Genomic DNA, 21,920 nt, shown 5'->3' with positions numbered 1-21,920 from the left:
CAGCTGCCTTTCACTTTATTTCCCCTGTCACTCTTTCCCAGCAGAGGCCTCAGACAGTCCCCAGCAGCCCTGATGGTGGGTGGAGGGGGCAAGGGGGCGTAATTCATTTACTATCAGTGCACGGTGGCCCTTTATCTGAGTCGAACTCCCACCTGTCTCCCATGTTAGCTATTAACCAGGTTGAGTTTATGGTCTGTGGACATTTATTTCCTGTGGAAATCACATCTAGGTATTTTATTGAAGTGATGTGATTAAGATTATTGAAAGCTCTCATTAACTGCTCAAGTAAGAGATTAAGTCTGGCAAAAGTAATCAGATCTGTTTCCAGTTGGAGGACTCTTTAGTGTTATGGGCATGTAGTAATTCTCAGAAAAGAGTGAAATCTGCTTCTCCTTCTCATAGGACTAAGAGTTAAAGCCAGTATTACCATCCACAGAGGAAATAGCATGAAGGCGTCACAAAGGCTACTGGTCCACCTCCTATTTGCTTTGCGGTTTTCTTAATTCTTCATTCCAAGGGCTATACACAGGGATTTCTTGTCTGGTGGTGATATGATCAAATAGAGAATATACTAACAATGAACCGTGGCCAGATTTGTCTTCTTATGCCCTCCCCTCAACAGACACATTGCCTTCTCCCCACTCTCCCTTTGGGATTGGTTTTATAGTATTTTGTTTTGGGATGGAAACTGCTGCCGAGTGTTCCCAAGCCTTTGTGGAATGGGGTCTTTTCTCAAACCTAGAGGGACTCGAGTGGTGCTAACCTACACGGTGGTATCCTTGAGGCTGGGATTCATCTCTGTTTTGATGGCTTTCTTTCTACCTTTGATCTGAAATAGACCCTTTTTATTTATTTTTTTTTTTTTTAATTTTTTTTTCAACATTTTTTATTTATTTTTGGGACAGAGAGAGACAGAGCATGAACGGGGAGGGGCAGAGAGAGAGGGAGACACAGAATCGGAAACAGGCTCCAGGCTCCGAGCCATCAGCCCAGAGCCTGACGCGGGGCTCGAACTCACGGACCGCGAGATCGTGACCTGGCTGAAGTCGGACGCTTAACCGACTGCGCCACCCAGGCGCCCCTGAAATAGACCCTTTTTAATGCCAGAAGAATCACATGGAATTTGGCTCACCACACTTAGGAAAACGCCCCGGGTTTCTGTGTGCTCCTGGCAACCTCATGATCTTTGTCCCCTGATTGAAGTCACTGAGGCGGCGGTAGAAGTAGGTGCCCCAGGCGTAGTTCTGCTTGAACTTGTGAGTCACTTGATCGATTCTGGGGCCCATCAAAAGACATAGTTCATGTCAACTGATTAGGAGTTGAGAAGAACACTTGGAATAGTTGTTTTGATATCTGATGCTACTGTCAAAACTTCTGTCTCTGTAAGTGTTTTTTACAAGGAGTGGATAGAAAGAAATTCTTCCACAGTAATACTAAGGTTTGATACAGTTCCAGTAAAAACGTAAAGGCACTTCATAACATTAATGGGCATATGCAACCATTTAAGATCACTGCAGAAAGCATATAGTGCACAGAAAGTTATCTGTAATTCATGTTAAGAGAGCAAATAAGATTCAGAAATGACATATATCATATCATATCCGTATAAAACAAATATAAGAATTAAACAAGAAACACATTGCTATATACTTTTAAGAAAGTAAGGGGGTGGCGTTTGAAACTGTAGGTAACTTTGACCTAGCAACCCTACATTTTGGAATTTGGTTTACATAAATAGATGCACTAGTAAACATAGATGCATAAGGGTGTTTACCGTAGCATTGTTTGTGGTGGCAAAAATAGCTGAAAAAATTTGAATGTCCATCAGTAGAGAAATGGGTAAATAAATTCTAGTACATTTCTACTGTATAGTATTATGAGGCTGTTCAGAGTGTCAAGCTAGATCTGTATCTATCTAGCAAGTTGCAAGGTAATGTGTAGCGTGCTTGCAGTTTTTGTAAAGTCAAGTATCACCCCTCTCCACATATGAGTGAATACATGTTTGGTATGAGCTTGAATATCATGGAGACGGGTGTAGAAAAAGATTGACCAGGCTATTCACATTCTTTATCTGGGGGAAAAGCATGGTGAAGGTGGGGAATGAGGTAAAGGGGAAGGATCCAGAAGCACCGGGGAAGAGAATAAATTCTTTTCTTTTCTTGTAATTTTTTTGTTTTTTACCGTTTAGTTATTTTTGAGAGACAGAGAAAGACAGAGCACGAGCCAGGGAGAGAGGGATACACAGAATCTGAAGCAGGCTCCAGGCTCTCAGCTATCAGCACAGAGCCCAATGTGGGGCTTTAACCCACCAACCATGAGATCATGACCCGAGCTGAAGTCAGGCACTTAAACGACTGAACCACCCAGGCGCCCCATGTAGCTTTTCTTTATATATTTTTACATTACATCACTGGTTACAGTAGATGTATCACTTTTATGGCTTTTAAAGAGTGATTGAAATACTTTTAAAATGGTTGTCTTTTATTTATTGAAGTATGGTGGACATATATGTTATATTAGTTTCAGGTGTACAACATAGTGATTAGAAGTTCTAGACATTACGCAATACTCAGCAGTGTAAGCACAGTTACCGTCTGCTGCCATACAACATTATTATAATATTATTGACTATATTCCTTATGCTGTACTTTTTATCCTCATGACTTACATATTTTATAACTTTAAGTTTGTGCCTCTTAATCCCCTTCCCCTATTTCATCATATACCTTCTCCTTTTACACAGTGATTTAACTACCTTCTAAAGAGGTGGCTCAGTCGGTTAAGCATCTGGCTGTGGCTCAGATAATCTCACGGTTCATGAGTTCGAGCCCTGCATTGGGCTCTCTGCTGTAATCACAGAGCTGGCTTCAGATCCTCTGAAGCCCCTCTCTGCCCCTCTCTCTCTCTCTGCCCCTCCCTCTCTCTCTGCCCCTCCCCTGCTAATGCTCTCTCTCTCTCTTTCTCTCAAAAATAAATACTAAAAAAATTTTAACTACTTTTTAAAGAGAGAACAAATGCACCTAGCATGATTACATATGTGTGTAGTAGGATTATAACTAAAGTACCCTTTTCCGTATTTTCCCCATATCCTTTAATAGGGCGAGAAGCTCAGCACTGAGATTACTTTGCTGCTCAGGGAAATGCAGTTTGCTAGTGAGCTGGGAAAGCTGTGCCCACAGAGGACTAGCCAGGCAGGGAGGATTAGGACGGGATGGAGCATTACCCAGAAACCAAGAGAAGAAGGGACTTTATAAAGGCTCCTGCTAGAAAAGGTCCTGATAGGGAATAGATACCCCCGGGCCTGAGGTTGCGAGCAAGGGAAGCAGTGGTCACTGGAACCCAAAGAGGGGAGCTTCACAGAGGGGATCACATGGCGGCAGCAGTGGCCTCTGGTAGAGGCACCTTGCAGAGAGGAAGTTGTGGGAATGAATATCCTGGCCATTCTCTCCTTTGATCTTCTGCATGGACACCTCTAACTGAATCAGCCAGAAGGCAGAGTGTAAGGGAGCCGATGGATGTGGTCTGCAAGGTCAGCCTTCCGGGGCTAGGAGCAGGTAGAGAAGGGCGGAGAGTGGATCTGGAGGGACAAAAGGAAGACAAGATGATGCAGATAGGTGAAGACCAAGAAATGCAGGAAGACAGAATGGTATTTTAAATGAGCAACAAGGTAATGAAGGCTGTATGGTGGATGTTTTGGTACAAAGCAGCGGTTATCTTGGTAATAAATGATAATTGCACCTTTCATTTCTTTGTCACATGACCTTCATACCTCTAAATTGAAGTACGTTGACTGTTTTATTGTGAAAGATTCAAAAATAGAGGAAGTAAAAGAATTAGAAGATCTTGTGATACAGGTTTCAGTCCATGGATTTAGAAAAACTTATCTGTTTTTTAAAAACGAAGCTCTCATACTTAACAATGATTGATATCACATTGTGTTTGCTCGCTTTTTGTGAAAAGCACAAAAAGAATTTAAAAATATCTGTCTTAATTATTGCAAATTAAGAATAGCTCATTAGCATATGAAATATGAAGTAGATTTTCTACCAATGAACAATTTGTATTTTGAAGTGAATTTCCATGTAAAATAAATGATGGGTGTTTCTCTCATTCAAATCCTGTTTTTCAAAAGACAGGATGTTTCAAAAGCCAGGACCAGGACCAAGATTTAATGTTTTAAAATCCTGAGCCAGCTCTATGTATGTGAATTTTTCCCAGATTAATATCCAATTGTGTTTTGAGGATAGCACCTTCTATTGAATTGTTTTTCACCTGTTTCTTTTCTATTCGTGGATTTGGAGCACAAGATTTAAGGCCAGGGTGGCAGTCTGCAGTCCCCGGCCACACACATCCGTCCAATGTAATTCTAAAGACACGTAGAAATGACAGAATTAGTTCTGTGATTAGAAGTAAGAGCCATGAAAAATCTAAAAGAGAAAACCATTTTTTAGAATAGATACTTCTTTTTTTGTCACATAATTCAACCATTCAGCTTCATAGCATTATTGGTTAGGACATTAAAAAAACAACAACAAGCTTTTAAGGTGGTCATTGTATCAAAAGCATTTTATCAAATTGATAAAGTCTGAATTTCAGAGGTGTCTGTTTTGTTTTATTCCTCATGGACTCTTCTGGGAGAGATTCCTTTCTGAAAACAGTAGACATCTCCTGGGCCTACTTTCTTCCTCTTGGTAGCTCCGTCAGGTAAATGATTGCTACTGCCTACTTTATCTTCTTTCTGAACACTTACAAGGACAGTGACTCCCGTTAGATAGTTCTTAAATACTGATGCAACCATATTACTTAGTAAATTTTTGTGGCCTCTGGGCTGTGATATTAGGCCATACCATCCTCCTAGAGTTTCTCTGTGTGCCCTGGTAGCTCAGCCTCCTGCTGTGGCATGTTCTGGAGTTTCTTCGCTCTTAACAGGAGGCTCTTCAAGCTTTTCCCACAGTCATGGATTGTTCCAGTATGTGGACCCAGATGCTTTCTATATGCCCCAGAGCCTTACAGGAAAGAACTGGAAAGTAGGTTAGAATTGGGATTCACACATGTATAGGATATAGAGGGACTGTGGGGTCCTTAAAGGATATTGAGCAATAGAGAAGAACAACAGACAGTGGAAGGAGAAGAAGCATCATGAGAGAATAAGTCTGGGCCCAAACTGTGTGCATAGACGTTTCCTCCTCTTCCTACAAATGCCCCCATACACCAGGGGGAAGGGGCTCTGGCATGAAGGGGAGGAGTAACTTTGTCATGAGAAGCCCAGCAGTCTTGCAGTGAGTGTGGAGGAGCTGTTCAAGAGAGGCAGGAACTTTCCTGCTGAGCCAGCTTCAATAATCTGGAAGAGGTTGTTAGAAACCCAAGGGCAGAGAGTGACAGAGCCACAGAGCAGAGGGTGGCAGGAGCGGCCAGGCCCTTGAACACGGAGACCTTGTGAGACCAGTGGAGGGCATAGCTGATGAGGAAGAGCCTGAGGAAAGACTGGATTTCACACTAAGCAAGTGAGTGGGGGCTTTTGACATTGAGGTTCAGATTTTCGTGACTCACGTGACGTAGTTTTATCCACGATGAGGCAGTAAGTTGGATCATCTGGGTTTCATGTATGTTCCCTAAAATGTTATGATACATGTTTTTTGCTTGTTTGTTTTAAATCCAAGTTAAAGTTTTGAGGTTGAATTTTGCACTTGGAGGGAGAACCCAAAAATAATCCTGTGGTTGATTAAAGCTGTTGTTTTCCAAGTTAGCCCAGAGGAATTGCGGAGAGAGTAAATAACATGTACAGCTTGAGCATGAGCGTAGTCTCTCTAGGATTCAGACATAGGTCTAGGCATGCCTGGGTAATTAGATGGTTAGAGCTGTCAAGAGGCTTTAGCTTGAGTGCTCAGAGGACGGTCACAGGGCAGGGCTCATCCTAAGGAAAGCAAGATTTGAGGCACATGAGCAAGATACCCGCCTCAGGGGGTGGGGCAACACCAAAAATAGCATAACGTAAGTCCTGTAGATTCTCCGCTGACCCAGCCCCCTGGACTCATGACTGGGTTGTAGGGAGAGAGGGAACGACAAGAAAAAAGCACTGTGACAATTGAAAGGGAAAGTTTACTAAAATTACCTTAAGATGTTAAAGGCAGCCTCTACACAAAAGAGTGTAACAAACTTGTGGATGAAGGGTCCCTACTCCAGGTGCTGTTGGAGCATGCACAGCATGACAGGGAACAACAACAACAACAAAAAGGCCTCCTCAAGGACAGGAAAGGTGTCACATTCATCATTATTTACCTGGAATCAGGTTCAATAACTGACACATGGAATGGATTCAATGAATGTTTTTGTTGAAAGAAAAAGGAAGAGTGAGTTAGAGTTGGTGAATGATGAGAAAACATGATTTGCAAACTGGTAACAGGGGCAAATTTGTCCCATTTGTCTTATGCTAAACAGAATGGAAATGGTTTCATACCATATTAGGTGATTACTATCATAGTATTTTGGTAGATGATGCTTTATTTTTAAAGCAACATTAAAACTATTAATCTCTGCATAGATTTAGAAATCAGAACATACCCAGAGGATGGGAATGAAATTAAATTTGTGAAACACTTCACAAAGCCAAGTGTTTTTGTGAACAAAAAACCTCTTAATTGGAATAACTTTACAACATGATTGATTTTACTGGAACAGACCTTTTTTAAATATTAAAATGAGACTTACTTTACTCTCAAAGCCAGTTACTGAAGGATAGTCAAGTGATTCAATTTGAAATGGAAACCAGAGATGGCTTACGGTTTCATGTATTTTGCTGGTCACAGATAAACCATGTTGTGTTATGCGTGAACAAAGACCAGCACATTTTCACCAAGGTACACTTTACCACCCAACACGCTGGTGAAATAGAAGGCTGGCAATGTTCTCATAACTCTTCTAAGCTGTGATTCATGGGGTCCCTAAATGGCCCACTTGCCGGGTGCTTGACACCCACCATTGAAGTTTGCCTTCTGTGCGAAAGAAAGCAATGTTGCTAGAATGGTTGTGTATTATGCCAATATAATTTGAGGCTGCGTGATTGATTTCCAAAAGCTACACACAAAACTAAGTCATATCAGTTTGCCCATAAGGCTCCTGTTATTACCCAGAAGAGCAGAATCCTTAAAGAATGGGTTACGGGGCAGGGTTCTAAGAGTGGAAGCAGAAGTCAAGACCCAGAAAGGAATGGGCAGACATGGCATGAGAAGTTGAGGCCCCCAAACCAGGACAGCAGTATGGTAGTATCAGGGACCTCAGTTACATCTGAAAATTCCTTTGCCTTTGTCATACAACTTAACTGAATCGTGGACGTGCCATGCCATCATCTTCACCAGGTTCTGCCCTGCTCACTCAAGGAGAGGGGATCATTGCAGGCATGTCCCCCAGGGAACAAGAATCTAGGAGACTATTTTGGAACTCTGCCTACCACAGTATCCTTCCATTATCTAGAATTTTCTTTTCCTTTTCTGGTCTTGTCTTTTGCTTCTGCTGTCAGAACCCTGTGCCTACAACTTTCCCTAATGTAACAGAATCTGTATACACAATGGACTTTTGATTTCCATTTCTGGATCATATATCGTCCTACACTGGTTAAGAGGGTGTGTGCCAAAGTTGAACATTTTATTGTCAAACCCCAGTTCTGCTACCTACTAGAAGATTGACAATGGCCTCAGTTTCCTCATCAAAAGGGGAGTGATGGTAGTATCCACAGAGTAGATAGTATAATAACTACTTGTGGGATGTTGTAAGGATTGAGTGATATGCTATGCTTAAAGGGCTTGGCACAATGTCTAGCACATAATTCTCCAAAAATGTTCAGATATTATTAGTGTATCCTGTCTCAATGGTTGTATTCATGTATGATTTCTCTACATGGGATACCCTAATAAATTGGTAGGCACCCTTCAAAATCCATCTTAACCTTGCGTGTGCAAAATGTCAACATCTGTGTAATGTCGGGAAGCTGAGGTATATAAGGAACTCTATTTGTAACTCCTGTAAATCTAAAATTGTTTCAAAATAAATAGTTTTTTTTTTTAAAGTCCTAAGTGTTGTCTCCATTATAAAGCCTTTTGATTCCCCTCATTGTGGAGTGAACACTTTCATTCTACTCTCAGGAAGCTTTACATATGGTGTTTATCACATTGCATCATGATTGTTTGTTTACATGTCTGTCTAGAATATAAAGTGCATGGATGCAGGGACTAACTTTATTCATCTTTCTGTCTCTAATATATAGAGACATGTCTGATATAGCTTACCAGCATATGTTATGTAAATGCTGGCTCAATAACTAATTGTTGAATGAATTTTTATCTTTCATGCACAAGAGATTTATCAATAGCCAAATGATATGTGATTATAGGAACCAGTGGGAGGGTCAGGGTGGTACAGAACAGCGGTTTTCAAAGTGTGGTCCCTGGACAAGCAGCATTATTAGCCATACGTGGAGAATTGTTAAAATGCTGTTTCTCAGGCCCCATCCCCCAGATCTATTGAATCAGAAATTCTGGGGGTAGGGGACAAGGTGTCTGTGCTTAACCACTTTCATGGAAACTAAGATTGAAAACATAAACAATTATACTAATGTATAGCTATGTTATATGAATTTAGAATCTTTTAAGTACAAATATTTTATTAGAGCAAAATGACATAGATGAATTATCCTCAAGAAATAATTGAATTTAGGGGCTCCTGGGTGGCTCAGTCGGTTGAACATCTGACTTTGGCTCACCTCATGATCTCATGGTCTGTGGGTTCAAGCCCCGCATCAGGCTCTGTGCTGACAGCTCAGAGCCTGGAGCCTGCTTCAGGTTCTGTGTCTCCCTCTCTTCTCCTCCCCCACTTGTGTTCTATCAAAAATAAATAAACATTAAAAATTTTTTTAAAGAAATAATTGAATATCCACTTAGCCATATTTGTGATGATTTTGAATATTACAGAACTTACCAGATATAAGGATCTATGCACCTGTAAACATGTACAAGTTTTTAAATTTTGTTAGCCTTCTGCCAACCAATTATTGTGCATTGCTTTAATACAGGAAAGTAGAGGCTATTCTTGAATATTTTCCTGTTTAACATTTGTTGCTGTGATCACTTTTTTTTTTTTTTTTTTTTACTGTTAATCATATTAACCATCCTGGCATCAACACAGATGTCTTCAAATATCTGCCAAGGCCTGCCAAGTGCCAGCTGCTGCCGTGTGGTCCAAGGTGCTACTTCTCCAAATCGTAGTTAAGTGTCCATTAGGCTTTCAGTACGTCGCTTTTATAATCAGTTCCATGTTATCAGCAAATACTGGTGGAGTCATAGGATTTTGACTAAGTAATTAAAATATTACAATCACACATCTGCAGCTTTATTCTAAAAAGCAGTGCTACTATTTTGTTATCCTCTTTCCAATTCTTTAAGAACAAGTGTCTTGGAAAATCATATGCTAATATGTGACTAATCTCACCAAAAGCCTGAGTCAAGAAAGCATTTGCCTCTTTGCCACAGAAGTTGTTATTTGTTAGCCTCTGTGTTATTGGAGAAAAATCACTTCCTATGTCCTTTGGGTAGTATTTTACTTTCAGAGATATGGAGGCTGCCCTTTTAGAACTCACCTGCATTTTGAAACTTCAGTTTTCTTCCTTTTCATGTGAAACAGACCATTCTTTTTTTAAAATTTTTATTTAATTTATTTTTTTAATTTACATCCAAGTTTGTTAGCATGTAGTACAACAATGATTTCAGGAGTAGATTCCTTAATGCCCCTTACCCACTTAGCCCATCCCCCCTCCCACACCCCTCCAATAACCCTCTGTTTGTTCTCCATACTTAAGAGTCTGTTATGTTTTTGTCTCCCACCCTGCTTTTATATTATTTTTACTTCCCTTCCCTTATGTTCATCTATTTTGTATCTTAAAGTCCTCATATGAGTGAAGTCATATGATATTTGTCTTTCTCTGACTAATTTCGCTTAGCATACTACTATCTAGGTCTATCCACATAGTTGCAAATGGCAAGATTTCATTCTTTTTGATTGCCAAGTAATACTCCATTGTGTATATTCAGCACATCTTCTATATCCATTATTCATCAGTCGATGGACATTTGGGCTCGCTCCATAGTTTGGTTATTGTTGATAATGCTGCTATAAACATTGGATTGCATGTACCTTTTTGAATCTATATTTTTGTATCCTTTGGATAAATATCTAGTAGTGTAATTGCTGGGTCATAGGGTAGTTCTATTTTTAATTTTTTGAGGAACCTCCATACTGTTTTCCAGAATGGCTGCACCAGCTTGCATTCTTACCAACAATGCAAAAGAGATCCTCTTTCTCTGCATCCTTGCCAACATCTGTTGTTGCCTGAGTTGTTAATGTTAGACATTCTGAGGGGTGTAAGGTGGTATCTCATTGTGGTTTTGATTTGTATTTTCCTTGAGCATTTTTTCATGTGTTGGTTGGCCATCTGGATGTCCTCTTTGGAAAAGTGTCTATTCATGTCTTTGCCCATTTCTTCACTGGATTATTTGTGTTTTGGGTGTTGAGTTTGATCAGTTCTTTATAGATTTTGGATACTAATCCTTTATCTGATATGTCATTTGCAAATACCTTCTCCCATTCTGTCTGTTGCCTTTTAGTTTTGCAGATTGTTTCCTTCACTGTGCAAAAGCTTTATTTTGATGGGGTCCCAATAGTTCATTTTTGCTTTTGTTTTCCTTGCCTCTGGAGACCTGTTGAGTAAGAAGTTGCTGCAGCCAAGGTCAGAGAGGTTTTTGCCTGCTTTCTCCTCTAGGATTTTGATGAATCTTACATTAAGTTCTTTCATCTTACATTTAGGTCTTTCATCCATTTTGAGTTAATTTTTGTGTATGGTGAAGAAAGTGGTCCAGGTTCATTCTTCTGCATGTCACTATCCAGTGAAAACAGACCATTCTTTTTTTTTTTTTTTTTTTTTTCCCACGTTTTTTTATTTATTTTTGGGACAGAGAGAGACAGAGCATGAACGGGGGAGGGACAGAGAGAGAGGGAGACACAGAATCGGAAACAGGCTCCAGGCTCTGAGCCATCAGCCCAGAGCCTGACGCGGGGCTCGAACTCACGGACCGTGAGATCGTGACCTGGCTGAAGTCGGACGCTTAACCGACTGCGCCACCCAGGCGCCCCGAAAACAGACCATTCTTTACACAACTGTTCAGTTGAGCTGGATTGGGGAAGAAGTCCCTGTCTTGAAATCAGGAAACCCAAGTTCATACCCCATTTCTGTCAATTCCTGGCTACAGGTCTCAGAGTAAGAAACCACTTCTCCAACTCTCACACTTAACAGCAGGTTATTAATAACACTCTTTCAGTGATTACAAATGGCAGCCTCAAAAAGAATAATGACTTGTGAGTTATCCTTACTGAGCCCAATAGTCTCTATGCCAAAGAAGCCTAAAAGTAGGTGGACATTGTCTGCAGACTACATTCTGAGAAGATGCATTTATGTTCTTATTCCCCAAGGGTACTATTTACTGTCACTTTTTCCAGATGGGGGGAATTGTGAAGGGTCACAACTTTGCCAACTTTGTATTTCACGGCAAATAGTTTTGGCAATAGTGAGAACATGATCAGTTGAAAACAGGGGTAAGAATCAAAAAGGTCTGTAATGGTGCTGGTGACAGCGGTAACAAGGGATAAATTCCAGATCACTGTGGACTCAAAGCTAGATGAATCTGATTGGGTTTTCAGTTGAGGGGAAAAACAAAGCAAAACAAAACAGAGTCAAGGATCATTCGATGTTTCCTGTCCCAGGTGACTAGGAAGAAAACCACTTTATTAAAACATGCTAGGTCTGCAGCTGGGCAAATAGTTAATCAGTGTACTTGTCTTGAAATGTAGAAGGGTATCATGGGCATGTCACAAGACTCATCACTGCCCACTGTCCTCTTTCCTTTCAATATCTTGTTGGCATTCTTTTTTTTTTTAATTATTTATTTTTAGAGAGAAAGAATATCCCCAGAAAGCTCTGCTTTGTCAGTGCAGAGCCCAACGTGGGGCTCGAGCCCATGAACTGTGAGATCATTACCTGTCCTGAAACCAAGAGTCAGACGCTTAACTAACTGAGCCACCCAGGTGCCCCTCTTGTTGGTATTCTTAATCAACTTCACAGAAAAACTTGAGTGGAAAGAGGTGTTAGATGACAGAATCAAAGCTTGTTAAATTCTTCCTAGGCTAAATTCTTCCTAGGCTAAATGTAATAAGATTAAAGTCAAGAGGATACTAGAAACATCCTGCATTTAGATTAAAATATCCACCTTACAAGCAAAGGACATAAGAGATTTCTGTTTCAGCTTTAGTTGACAACATAATGATTCTGAGCCAGTTGGGTCCTGTGGCTGATTCAAAGAAAAAGCTAGGCTATTTTAGTAATAGATATTCATATCAAGGGAGAAAATGTGCTACTGTACTACATATAGTCTGACATATCTGAGGTTTTGGGTATAGTTATTGCTATGTATTTGAGGAGGGCTGTTGACAAATTGGATTATATGTAGGGAGCAGGAAGGAGACCTATCTGGAAATTATATCATAGGAAAGAGAGTCTGAAAGAATAGTGAGCCAAGGGTGCCTGGGTGACGCAGTTGGTTAAGTGTCTGACTTCAGCTCAGGTCACGATATCATGGTTTATGGGTTCGAGCCCCCTGTCAGGCTCTGTACTGACAGCTCAGAGCTTGGAGGCTGCTTCGGATTCTGTCTCCCTCTCCCTCTCTCTGCCCCTTACCTGCTTGTATTCTCTCTCTCTCTCTTTATCTCTCTCTCTCAAAAATAAATAAACTTAAAAAAAAAAAAAACAGGGAGCCAATAAAATTAGAAAGAGGATACATGGCAGAGGCTGGGTGGTGGATACTGTGTGTGCCACCCAGATCCTCCTATCTGGATCAAGACCCCAGTTTCCTTAGCTGCTGGGAGTGTTTGTTGCTGGCTGACAGCTAACAGGTGATTTCTGCCCAACGGGGCTGCCTTGCCTGAGCTTCTAGCCATTCCTCAGGGACAGCCCCACCCAGTGCCTAGTGTGGGTGTGAGAGTACAAAAGCCCAGTTCTGTTGCCTTGTGCAGGACAACTGTGAAGGGCCATCCCAGCTTTAGGACTCCCTGTGTGATCAGCTGAGGCCTCTGTTGCGGCCGCATCTCCTTCCTGGTCCTGCTTCCCTTGCTGTCTCATCAGAATTGTTCTAGAAATCTCTCCCCACTAAGTCTTCTCCATGGGATTCTCTGCTCGGTTTGTCTTCCAGGGAATCCTACCTGCAACAGCTGACATTACAAAGACTGGGAAAGGATACATTATTCAGTACATGATGTTGGGACAATCGATTATTCATGTGGGAAGAAAAAAATAAAGTTGGAACTATCTCATGTACAAAATGTATTTCACGTGGATTTAGAATTGAAATATGAAAAGCAAAACTTTACCGTTTTTAGTAGAAAATATGTAAGGATTAGGAGAGGGTTTCTTAAAAGCACAAACCATGAAGAAGATTTGTGAATTTGTCTATATTAAAATAATATAAAATTTAAATTAAGTTAAAATCACTTGACTATGACAAATGATATCATTTTTAAAAATAATAGGAAAAGCTAGGAGAAGACATTTGCAACACTTACGACTAACAGATTTAGCATCAAAAATAGATAAAGAATTCATATAAATTAATAAAGGGAAGGGAAACTGCCCAGGAGAAAAAAAAAAATAGGCAGAGAAGATAGTCAATTTGCTTAAGAGAAAGTCTGAATGATGAATGTGTATACGAAAGTATGTTAAGCCTCATAAGCAATTAGGAAAATGACAATGAAAATAAGATCCTAGTTCATACACATCAAATTGGGGAAATTATTTTAAATTTGTTTTATAACACTTCTCTTTTTAAAATTCATTTCCTCTTCCTTCCTTTCTCTGCTTCTGTGCCTTTGCACATGCCACATTTCCATATGGACTACTCATCTGTCAAGACCTAGGGCAAAGTCATCTTCATGCAGCTCTCCTAACCTTCCTGTTCTGAGTTAAGATTTTCCCCCATGTATATTCCAGATAGTGCTTTGTGTTTGTTCCATTTAAAAACACTTTGCATTGTTGTAATTTTTTGCTTATGTGTGAGCCTCTGACACTAACTAGATTATGGGCCCCTGAACGGCAGGAATCACGTTTATCTATGTGCTCCTGGCATTTATCATAGTGCGTGGCACTTGACTGCTAAATATATGTATTGGATGGGTGAATGAACCAGTTCCTTGCCTCAGTGGCTTTTCCAGAAAAATCAGACCCCTTCTAGACACAGGCATGAAGAGTCAAATGCTCTACAGTGGTTCTTAGTTTGCTTTTTGATGCATCCTCTAAAATTAGTTCAAGATAAACTAATTGCTCATCACCTGCAGTGGAGCATATGGTTAAATGTGGTCTTTACCCTCAGTTTAATTAAAGAGGATATGCAGAAAGCTGGTTCTTTTTATCATAGGTGGAAAGTTGCATAGGGACAAAATAAGTATTGTTTTCCTTTGTTATTCATTCTTTTTCCTCCAGGCCTATTGCTGCCTACTGGTACTGTCAGGATTTATTTTTAATCCTGAAAAAATGAAATAAGTATACTTTGGCTAGAGAGATAAAATATGTTGACATATTAAAAGAAATACATCTCCCTTAGGAAATCTAACTCTTTGGGAACATACACCCTCAAGGCGTTTGAAAAATTTCTAATCTCTTTTTTAAAAGCCAACCGCAGTGCTACAAACTCCAGATGAGAGCATATGATTTAGTTGGTATTTGTCAACTCTTACAGTGATTATGAAATATTAAAGCTGGGAGGGATCCTTTGGCCCAGTGCCTTCATGGTACAGGTAATGAAAGTAAGGTTCCATCTAATGTATCATAATAGTTTAGTGATAGAATAATCCAGATCTCCCACCTTCTATTTTGATTCTTTCCTTTTCTCCATATACTGTCCCAACACACACTAATTTGGTGGTAGCAAGAAAATTACTTGGATTTTCAGGGGCTTTGGGTTATAATAGCTACTTAGGTATTTACTTTGAAGTTCTTGAAATTTCCCCCGTAAACAATTGCCTGTTGGCCTTTGTACCATTAATAATTAGCTTTCATTAGCACCTAAACTCAAAGGGGTAGAGCAACTCCATTCCAGACCAGTATAATTGTTTGGGCTCATGGTGAATATGGAGTAAGAGGTAAAGATTTATAAAATAGATTAAAAATTTACTTGCTCATTAAGTAAATTATGATAAAGATTCTAAGTGTAATAATCTTATGTGATAATTGAAATAAAATTAGTAGTATCCCTGGGCTTCTATTTTCTCACTGGTGAAATGAATAACTTGGAATAAATCAGAGGACAATAAATCTTTGAGGATCTTTTACTTGTAAATATTTTGATTCTGTGACTGTAATAACAGAGGATTCACCCAGATTTTGCTTGCCTTGCAATGGTAACTAATGCTTGAAGTGTTTTTTAACAAAGAAAGTTTTCTTCATTTTTTTTTTTTTTTGGAAAAGTTACCTATGACTAAATTGTTGCTTTGTTTTTCTGAGAGGTTCTCAGGAATCTCACTCATTCATCTCCATATATGTGTTTTCTGTCCTTCATTTACTTGGTAAGACTATCATTTTTTGAAACTAAATTATTTAGTTGTTCAAACCATACTGCTTCTCTGTTCTTTAATTTAATTTTTTTTTTATGTTTTTATTTTATTTTTGAGACAGAGACAGAGCATGAGTGGGGGAGGGTCAGAGAGAGAGGGAGACACAGAATCCGAAACAGGCTCCAGGCTTTGAGCTGTCAGCACAGAGCCCGACGCGGGGCTCGAACTCACAGACGGTGAGATCATGATCTGGGCCGAAGTCGGAAGCGCAACCGACTGAGCCACCCAGACGCCCCACTGCTTCTCTGTTCTTGACCAGATGCATGTAGTGTTGGAAGGAGGCATCATGGAAGAACACAGGTAGTCATTACGTATGTTTGAATCTGAATTCTGCTGCTATGGGCTAATGCAAGTTACACAACCTTTTAGTTTCTGTTTTCTCTGCTCTCCAGTGTGAATCACACAATGCATCTCATAGGGTTCTTATGAAGAGTAAATAAGATGCCAAGCACAGTGTTGGGCACACCGTGTGCAGTCCATGCCATTAGGATGTATCAAATGCAACTACAAGTGTCAGTGAGCTCCCTTGTTCAACTATAGAGCTCAACAGTTCAAACCAGAAACAGACAAGACCCTTTAACTCATACTGTAACTAAAACCCATTGTGCTCATTTCTTATTGCACTTCCTTGAGGCATTGACTAAAATGTTTTGCAATGACTGGATCATTCCAACCCCTAGACCAGAAAAGCCCTGATAGCAATAGAATGCCTAGGAGACCATCCCCAGCATGCGCCCTTCCTCGCCCACGAACATAGGTTGAACACACTGACCCCACCCATGATGGTGTGTTTTCTGTCTGCTCTCTTGCACATACCCCCCTGAACTTCTCCTATACAAGTGTAGGTGTCTATCCTGTGAGTGGAAAGGCCCATTGTTAAGGCTTGGGACTGTCACCTTTCCTGGCTGCCCACTCCTGAAACAAATCTTTCCCTTTCTCTTTTCCAAACCCTCATCTATTGAGTTATTGACTTTTTTTGTGATTAGGTTGACTGTTTGCTTGGCAACAGCATTGGTATGCCCACTCAGGAGCTATACTCTACCTTTGTCTAGCCCCCTTGGGGTTCCTGGGATGGAGCCATTGGTCTAGCACTCACTCTTCCATTTCCTGAGTTAGTGGCTGTGATAGATCAATTGGTAATACAACTAGTACTAAAAGTTCTCTTTTAGGTGCTGACATATTCTTTTCCCTTTGATCTCATTGAAGCCTTAAGTATTTTGTTGTTCTTGTCCTGTAGTATGTGTTTCAAGAACTTACTTTTTGATGGGATGTTAAAAAGTCGGTCATAATTCGATGTGCCAGTGAAGATAGGAGTGTATGTTCCTGATTCCACTTCAAATTTGCTGCTTCCTTTCCCCACCACTCCTCTCTGTAGAAACAGCATCACAAAAGGGTTGCTGGATTTCTATAAAAGTCTTTGGAAAAGACCAATGGGCAGATTTTCTATTGTGAATTTCTTTAGTAGAGGGTTCTTTTTCATGTTTGCATTCCCAGCACCCAACTGGCATAAATAAATCCAGTAATGAACATTTGATAGACCTCATGGGAGGAAGAAAACCTCATTACAAATTCTCATGATAAAGATTTGGTACTTAAAAGGAACTTCAATCAATCTCATAAGCAGAAAATAATTTTCTGCCCATATTCTTAATGTTTCTGATATAGAGGAGCAACAAAAACCATTGAAGGCTGCTTGGGACCAAGCAAGGGATGTTCACGGTACTTGAGCAGTGAATGAAGATTCCGTACCAGACTTGACCTCACCTGACACTGTTCTCATATGCATCCTGGCAATGGGTTTTCGGTTGGCTCTTCATAAAGAGGATCTAGAACTTTCTATCAAAACTCACTGTATTGTTTATCATTGATAATTTGTTGCATATGTTTATGCTTAGGTTAATATGCACTGAATTGCATATAGTTCTTCATTGTTAATCAATTCTTTTATTGTCACCATAAAGTCATAACCTAAAGAATAGCCCGTGCCCTAGGTAATGTTATAACAGATTCAAAGGCCTTACCTAACTGTTGTAAACAAGATTTTGATGCCCAGGACAAGTGAATAAACAGTGGCTCTTACAGAATGCTGCTTTCACAAGGATTATTTCTAACCAGGTGTGTTATGCGTTATACCAGACCCAGTGCTTTTTTTTTTTTTAAGTGAGTGTAAGAATATTAAAAACTGCTAATAGCAAAATAATTTTTGCCAGCAGTACTGTTTATTGGTTCAACAAATATTGCTTTGCATTGTTGAAGCATTTCATTCCTGTCTGTGAAAATCCTTATCTAAAATTGAGTTTTTGATCAACGCCCCACTGCTGCCCAGAATTCATTATTACAACTCAAAGCTATTTTTTATTTTTTAAATGTGTATTTATTTTTGAGACAGCATAAACAGGGGAGAGGCAGAAAGAGAGGGACAGAGGTACCCAAGCGGGCTCTGAGCTGACAGCAGCAAGCCCGATATGGGACTTGAACTCACGAGCCATGAGATCATGACCTGAGCTGAAGTTGGATGCTCAACTGACTGAGCCACCCAGGCGCCCCTCAAAGTTGTTTTTTAAAAAATAACTGTGAAAATGTTCTCCATTATGCACAGTTTAAATGATCTCTGCTTACACATTCCAGTGTGTCCTCTCAAGCTCTCCTACTCCTGCATTTCGACAGGAGAGTCTAGATTAGAGGAATCTAGTCACCATAATCCACTGACTGCCAGAACCCAGCTCTTCTCTTCTCCTTTCCCTGGGCATCGATTTCTAGAACAGCCAATAATAAGGTTCATAACACAGAGTGAATGAGACATGGGGAGTTAACATTTGTTATAGCGTCCCCAACGGTGCTAGGCTAATTACATGGAATTTCATTTCACGCCGAGCAGTCTGTGCCTTTCCTACCATCTCGTGCCTTGTGTGGGTGCAGGAAAGGAAATGAGATTAGCTGAAGGAGGGCTCTGGAACAGTACAGTCTTAGGCTTCAGTGTATTTATCCTTTGATTTTTTTTTTTAATTGTTCAATTAGGTAAGTGCTCTTTTGTGACTGAGAAGGTCATTTTGCCACTTTGCTTAAAGTCTAATCTACCAAAAGGACTTAAATACCATCTATGCTTTTTTAGATTTTTAGGAATTGGAGTTTATTCTCAGCAAGCAGTCTCCTTGCTGTCTCATTCCTGTCACTTTTTTCTATTAGATCCTGTTTAATTCCCAAACAACCTGTTTTGTTTTTCCTTGGTTCACGGGTACCATCCAAACAGCAGCCTGCCCAGCTGGGGAACTGTTTGAAAAGCAGGTGGCTCCTGTTTGGTGAGTGCTAGAGGACATTTCAGCTGGGATCCTAGATGCTGACAGGTGGATTTCAAGACAGCAGTAGCTCCATATACCAGACTGGTTGTTTGGAAACGAAATCATTTTCCTCATCAGGTTTGTAGGCATTTCCTGGAATAAATGTTAGCTTATGGAGGGTTTTATTATACGTGGGTTGAGTGTGTGAATTGACCACTGTGATCAAAAACTGGGTTCCAGGCATGAGGCTTACTGAGGAATCTGAGGAATTATTTTTATTCTTAGGCAAAAAAGAGAGATCCATGAAGTTCCAGTTGACGAATGTATGCTTTGGTATAAAGGTCATGGATTATTTTTAAATGGTTTAAGAATAGGTAAGGTAGGGGCGCCTGGGTGGCTCAGTCAGTTGAGCGTCTGACTTTGGCTCAGGTTATGTTCTCATGGTTAATGGGTTCGAGCCCTGCATTAGGCTCTGTGCTGACAGCTAAGAGCCTGGAGCCTGCTTTGGATTCTGTGTCTCCCTTGCTCTCTGCCCCTCCCTCTGCTCATACTCTGTCCCTCTGTCTCTCAAAAATGAATAAAACCATTAAAATGTTTTTTTAATTTAAAAATAGGCTGGGCGCCTGGGTGGCTCAGTCGGTTAAGCGGCCGACTTCGGCTCGGGTCATGATCTCGCGGTCCGTGAGTTCGAGCCCCCAGTCAGGCTCTGTGCTGACAGCTCAGAGCCTGGAGCCTGTTTCAGATTCTGTGTCTCCCTCTCTCTGACCCTCCCCCGTTCATGCTCTGTCTCTCTCTGTCTCAAAAATAAATAAACGTTTAAAAAAAATTAAAAAAAATAAAAATAGGTAATATTTTAAAATGTAGGTTCCAAACATATGAAAACGTATATCCCAGATCTGAGTTTAATATTTAAACCTTGATGTTACCACACAGCCCCATCTATGGGGCTATAGAATATTCTTGCCAAAGAACTGAATCTATAGGTAATCAGACATCCAGGGCTTACTTCCAGTTCACAGGAAATATAGAAACCAGAGGGATAAGTTAAGCAACACCATGAGCAAGCAAACAGATAAGTCTATACATGGAACCGTACTATGTTTTTTTAGTTGAAATATAATCCGCAAATAACATTGTGTAAGTTTAAGGTATACAGTGTGTTGATGTGATACATTTATATATTGCAGTATGATTTACCACCATAGCATTAGCTAACGCCTTCATCACATCATATAATTATCATTTCTTTTTTGTGGCGTGAACAATTAAGATCTGGTCTTTTAGCAACTTTGAAGTTTATAAAACATTAAACAAAAGAGACAGATTGGGGGCAAGGGGACAGCAGACTGGTCTGGCAAATATATGAAAGAAACATAAGAGACATAGCAACCAAATGTAATGTATGGACTTCGTTTGAAATGTGATTAAAATAAACCATCTGTAAAAAGGTGTTTTTGTGACAATCAGGAAAATTGAATATGGACTAGATATTTGATCATACGGAGGAATTACTATGAAATTTGTCAGGTATGCAAATGGCATCATGAGTATCTAAGTAAATGGTTGTAAATGTGTGGCCTTGACAAGCATCACCAGCATCACCTGGGTATACGTTAGAAATGAAAATTCTCAGCCCCACCCCAAACCTACTGAGTAAGAAGGCCTGGGCGTGGGGCCCAGCAGAACTATGAAAATCATTGACATAAAAACATAACCATGTTTTAAAATAGATACATACTGATGGGGCGCCTGGGTGGCTCAGTCGATTGAGCGTCCGACTTCGATTCAGGTCATCATTTCATGGCTCCTGAGTTCTAGCCCCATGTCAGGCTCTGTGCTACAGCCTGCTTCAGATTCTGTGTCTCCGCCTCTCTCTGCCCCTCTGCTGCTCACAGTTTCTCTCTCTCTCTCTCAAAAAATAAATAAATATTAAAAAAAAATTAAAAGAGATACATACTAAGGCATATAGGGGTGAAATGATACAAGGTCTGGGAATGCTTTCACAATACTTAAGTTAAAATAAAGAGAAGGATTTGACGAAACAAGTGTGCCGGAATCTGGATAGTTGTTGTTCTGGGCTAATGCACTTGTGTGGCTGCATTGTAGGATTCTCTCCCTTTTGGAAATTTGGAAATAATCCTTAGAAATTTGGGGGAAACCTTACCAGACACACACACGCACGTACGCGTGTACACACACACACACACAAACACACACAGTAAACATCCTTCTCAGACAAAAGAAACAAGCAAAACTTGGTTTTAAGTTTTATAAAAGCTTTCATCTTGCCCCAGAAAACTGGCTTTTCGTCTTTGCTTTGCCACTAATCACTTTACTGGGCACTCTTGGTAAGTTGATTTCCCAGGAACCTCATCATTCTTACCTGTGAGACAAAGGAGTTTCAGTATGTGATCTGTTGTGAAGGTTCCTCCTAGCCTGCTGTTCTTGATACCCTGTGCATTCAGGTGAGGGGTCAGGCTCCTCAGAAGCACTTTTGTCCAGTCTGGAGTGTGATCTGTGGCTGAGTGCTGTCTTGAGAGCATGCTCTCCCCCTCTCTTCCTCTCTCCCTCTTCTTCTCCCTCTCCCTCTTTCCCATTCTCTTTCTGTCTCTGTTTTTTTTCTTGGACTTTACATCCATCTCCCATCTCGAGGGACAGCAACATTCTCTGGGATGCACGAGGCCCAGGCACACCACCCTCTGACAATAGATAGGGTATGAAATTGCACGAAAAAATATCCAGGGACTTGAAACATGGGGTGACTTTGAGGTTAGGTCAGAGATGGTGAAAGCCCAGAGTAGAGTTAGGGACCTGTTGCTTTTAGCGTTTGCCCTGAGCCTTTTCTCCTGCCTCCACCCCTGCAGTGACCATCACCTCCTTATAAACAGAGAGACAAAGCTTAGTGGTATAAGTTCTGAGTGAGTTTGGGAGCTCTAATCGAGA

The 21,920-nt window shown here is 40.4% G+C and overlaps 1 protein-coding gene across 6 annotated transcripts in view; it reads left to right on the top strand.

Moving 5' to 3' along the window:
• The window catches only part of FMN1 (formin 1), a 433,957-nt gene that overhangs the window by 38,816 nt on the left and 373,221 nt on the right, over positions 1-21,920 (top strand). The window contains exon 4 of one of the 6 annotated variants that reach the window (XM_058738293.1): positions 17,367-17,783. The exons of the other annotated variants lie outside the window; for them this stretch is intronic. Within the exon in view, the coding sequence (XP_058594276.1) occupies positions 17,367-17,437 (71 nt within the window). The 3' untranslated portion in view covers positions 17,438-17,783. Of the gene's footprint in view, positions 1-17,366; positions 17,784-21,920 lie in introns of those variants that run through there. 6 annotated transcript variants of the gene reach the window in all.

This window comes from Neofelis nebulosa, chromosome 7, assembly GCF_028018385.1.
Source record: "Neofelis nebulosa isolate mNeoNeb1 chromosome 7, mNeoNeb1.pri, whole genome shotgun sequence".
NCBI lineage: Eukaryota > Metazoa > Chordata > Mammalia > Carnivora > Felidae > Neofelis > Neofelis nebulosa.
This window is presented reverse-complemented; position numbering and strand designations above follow the sequence as displayed.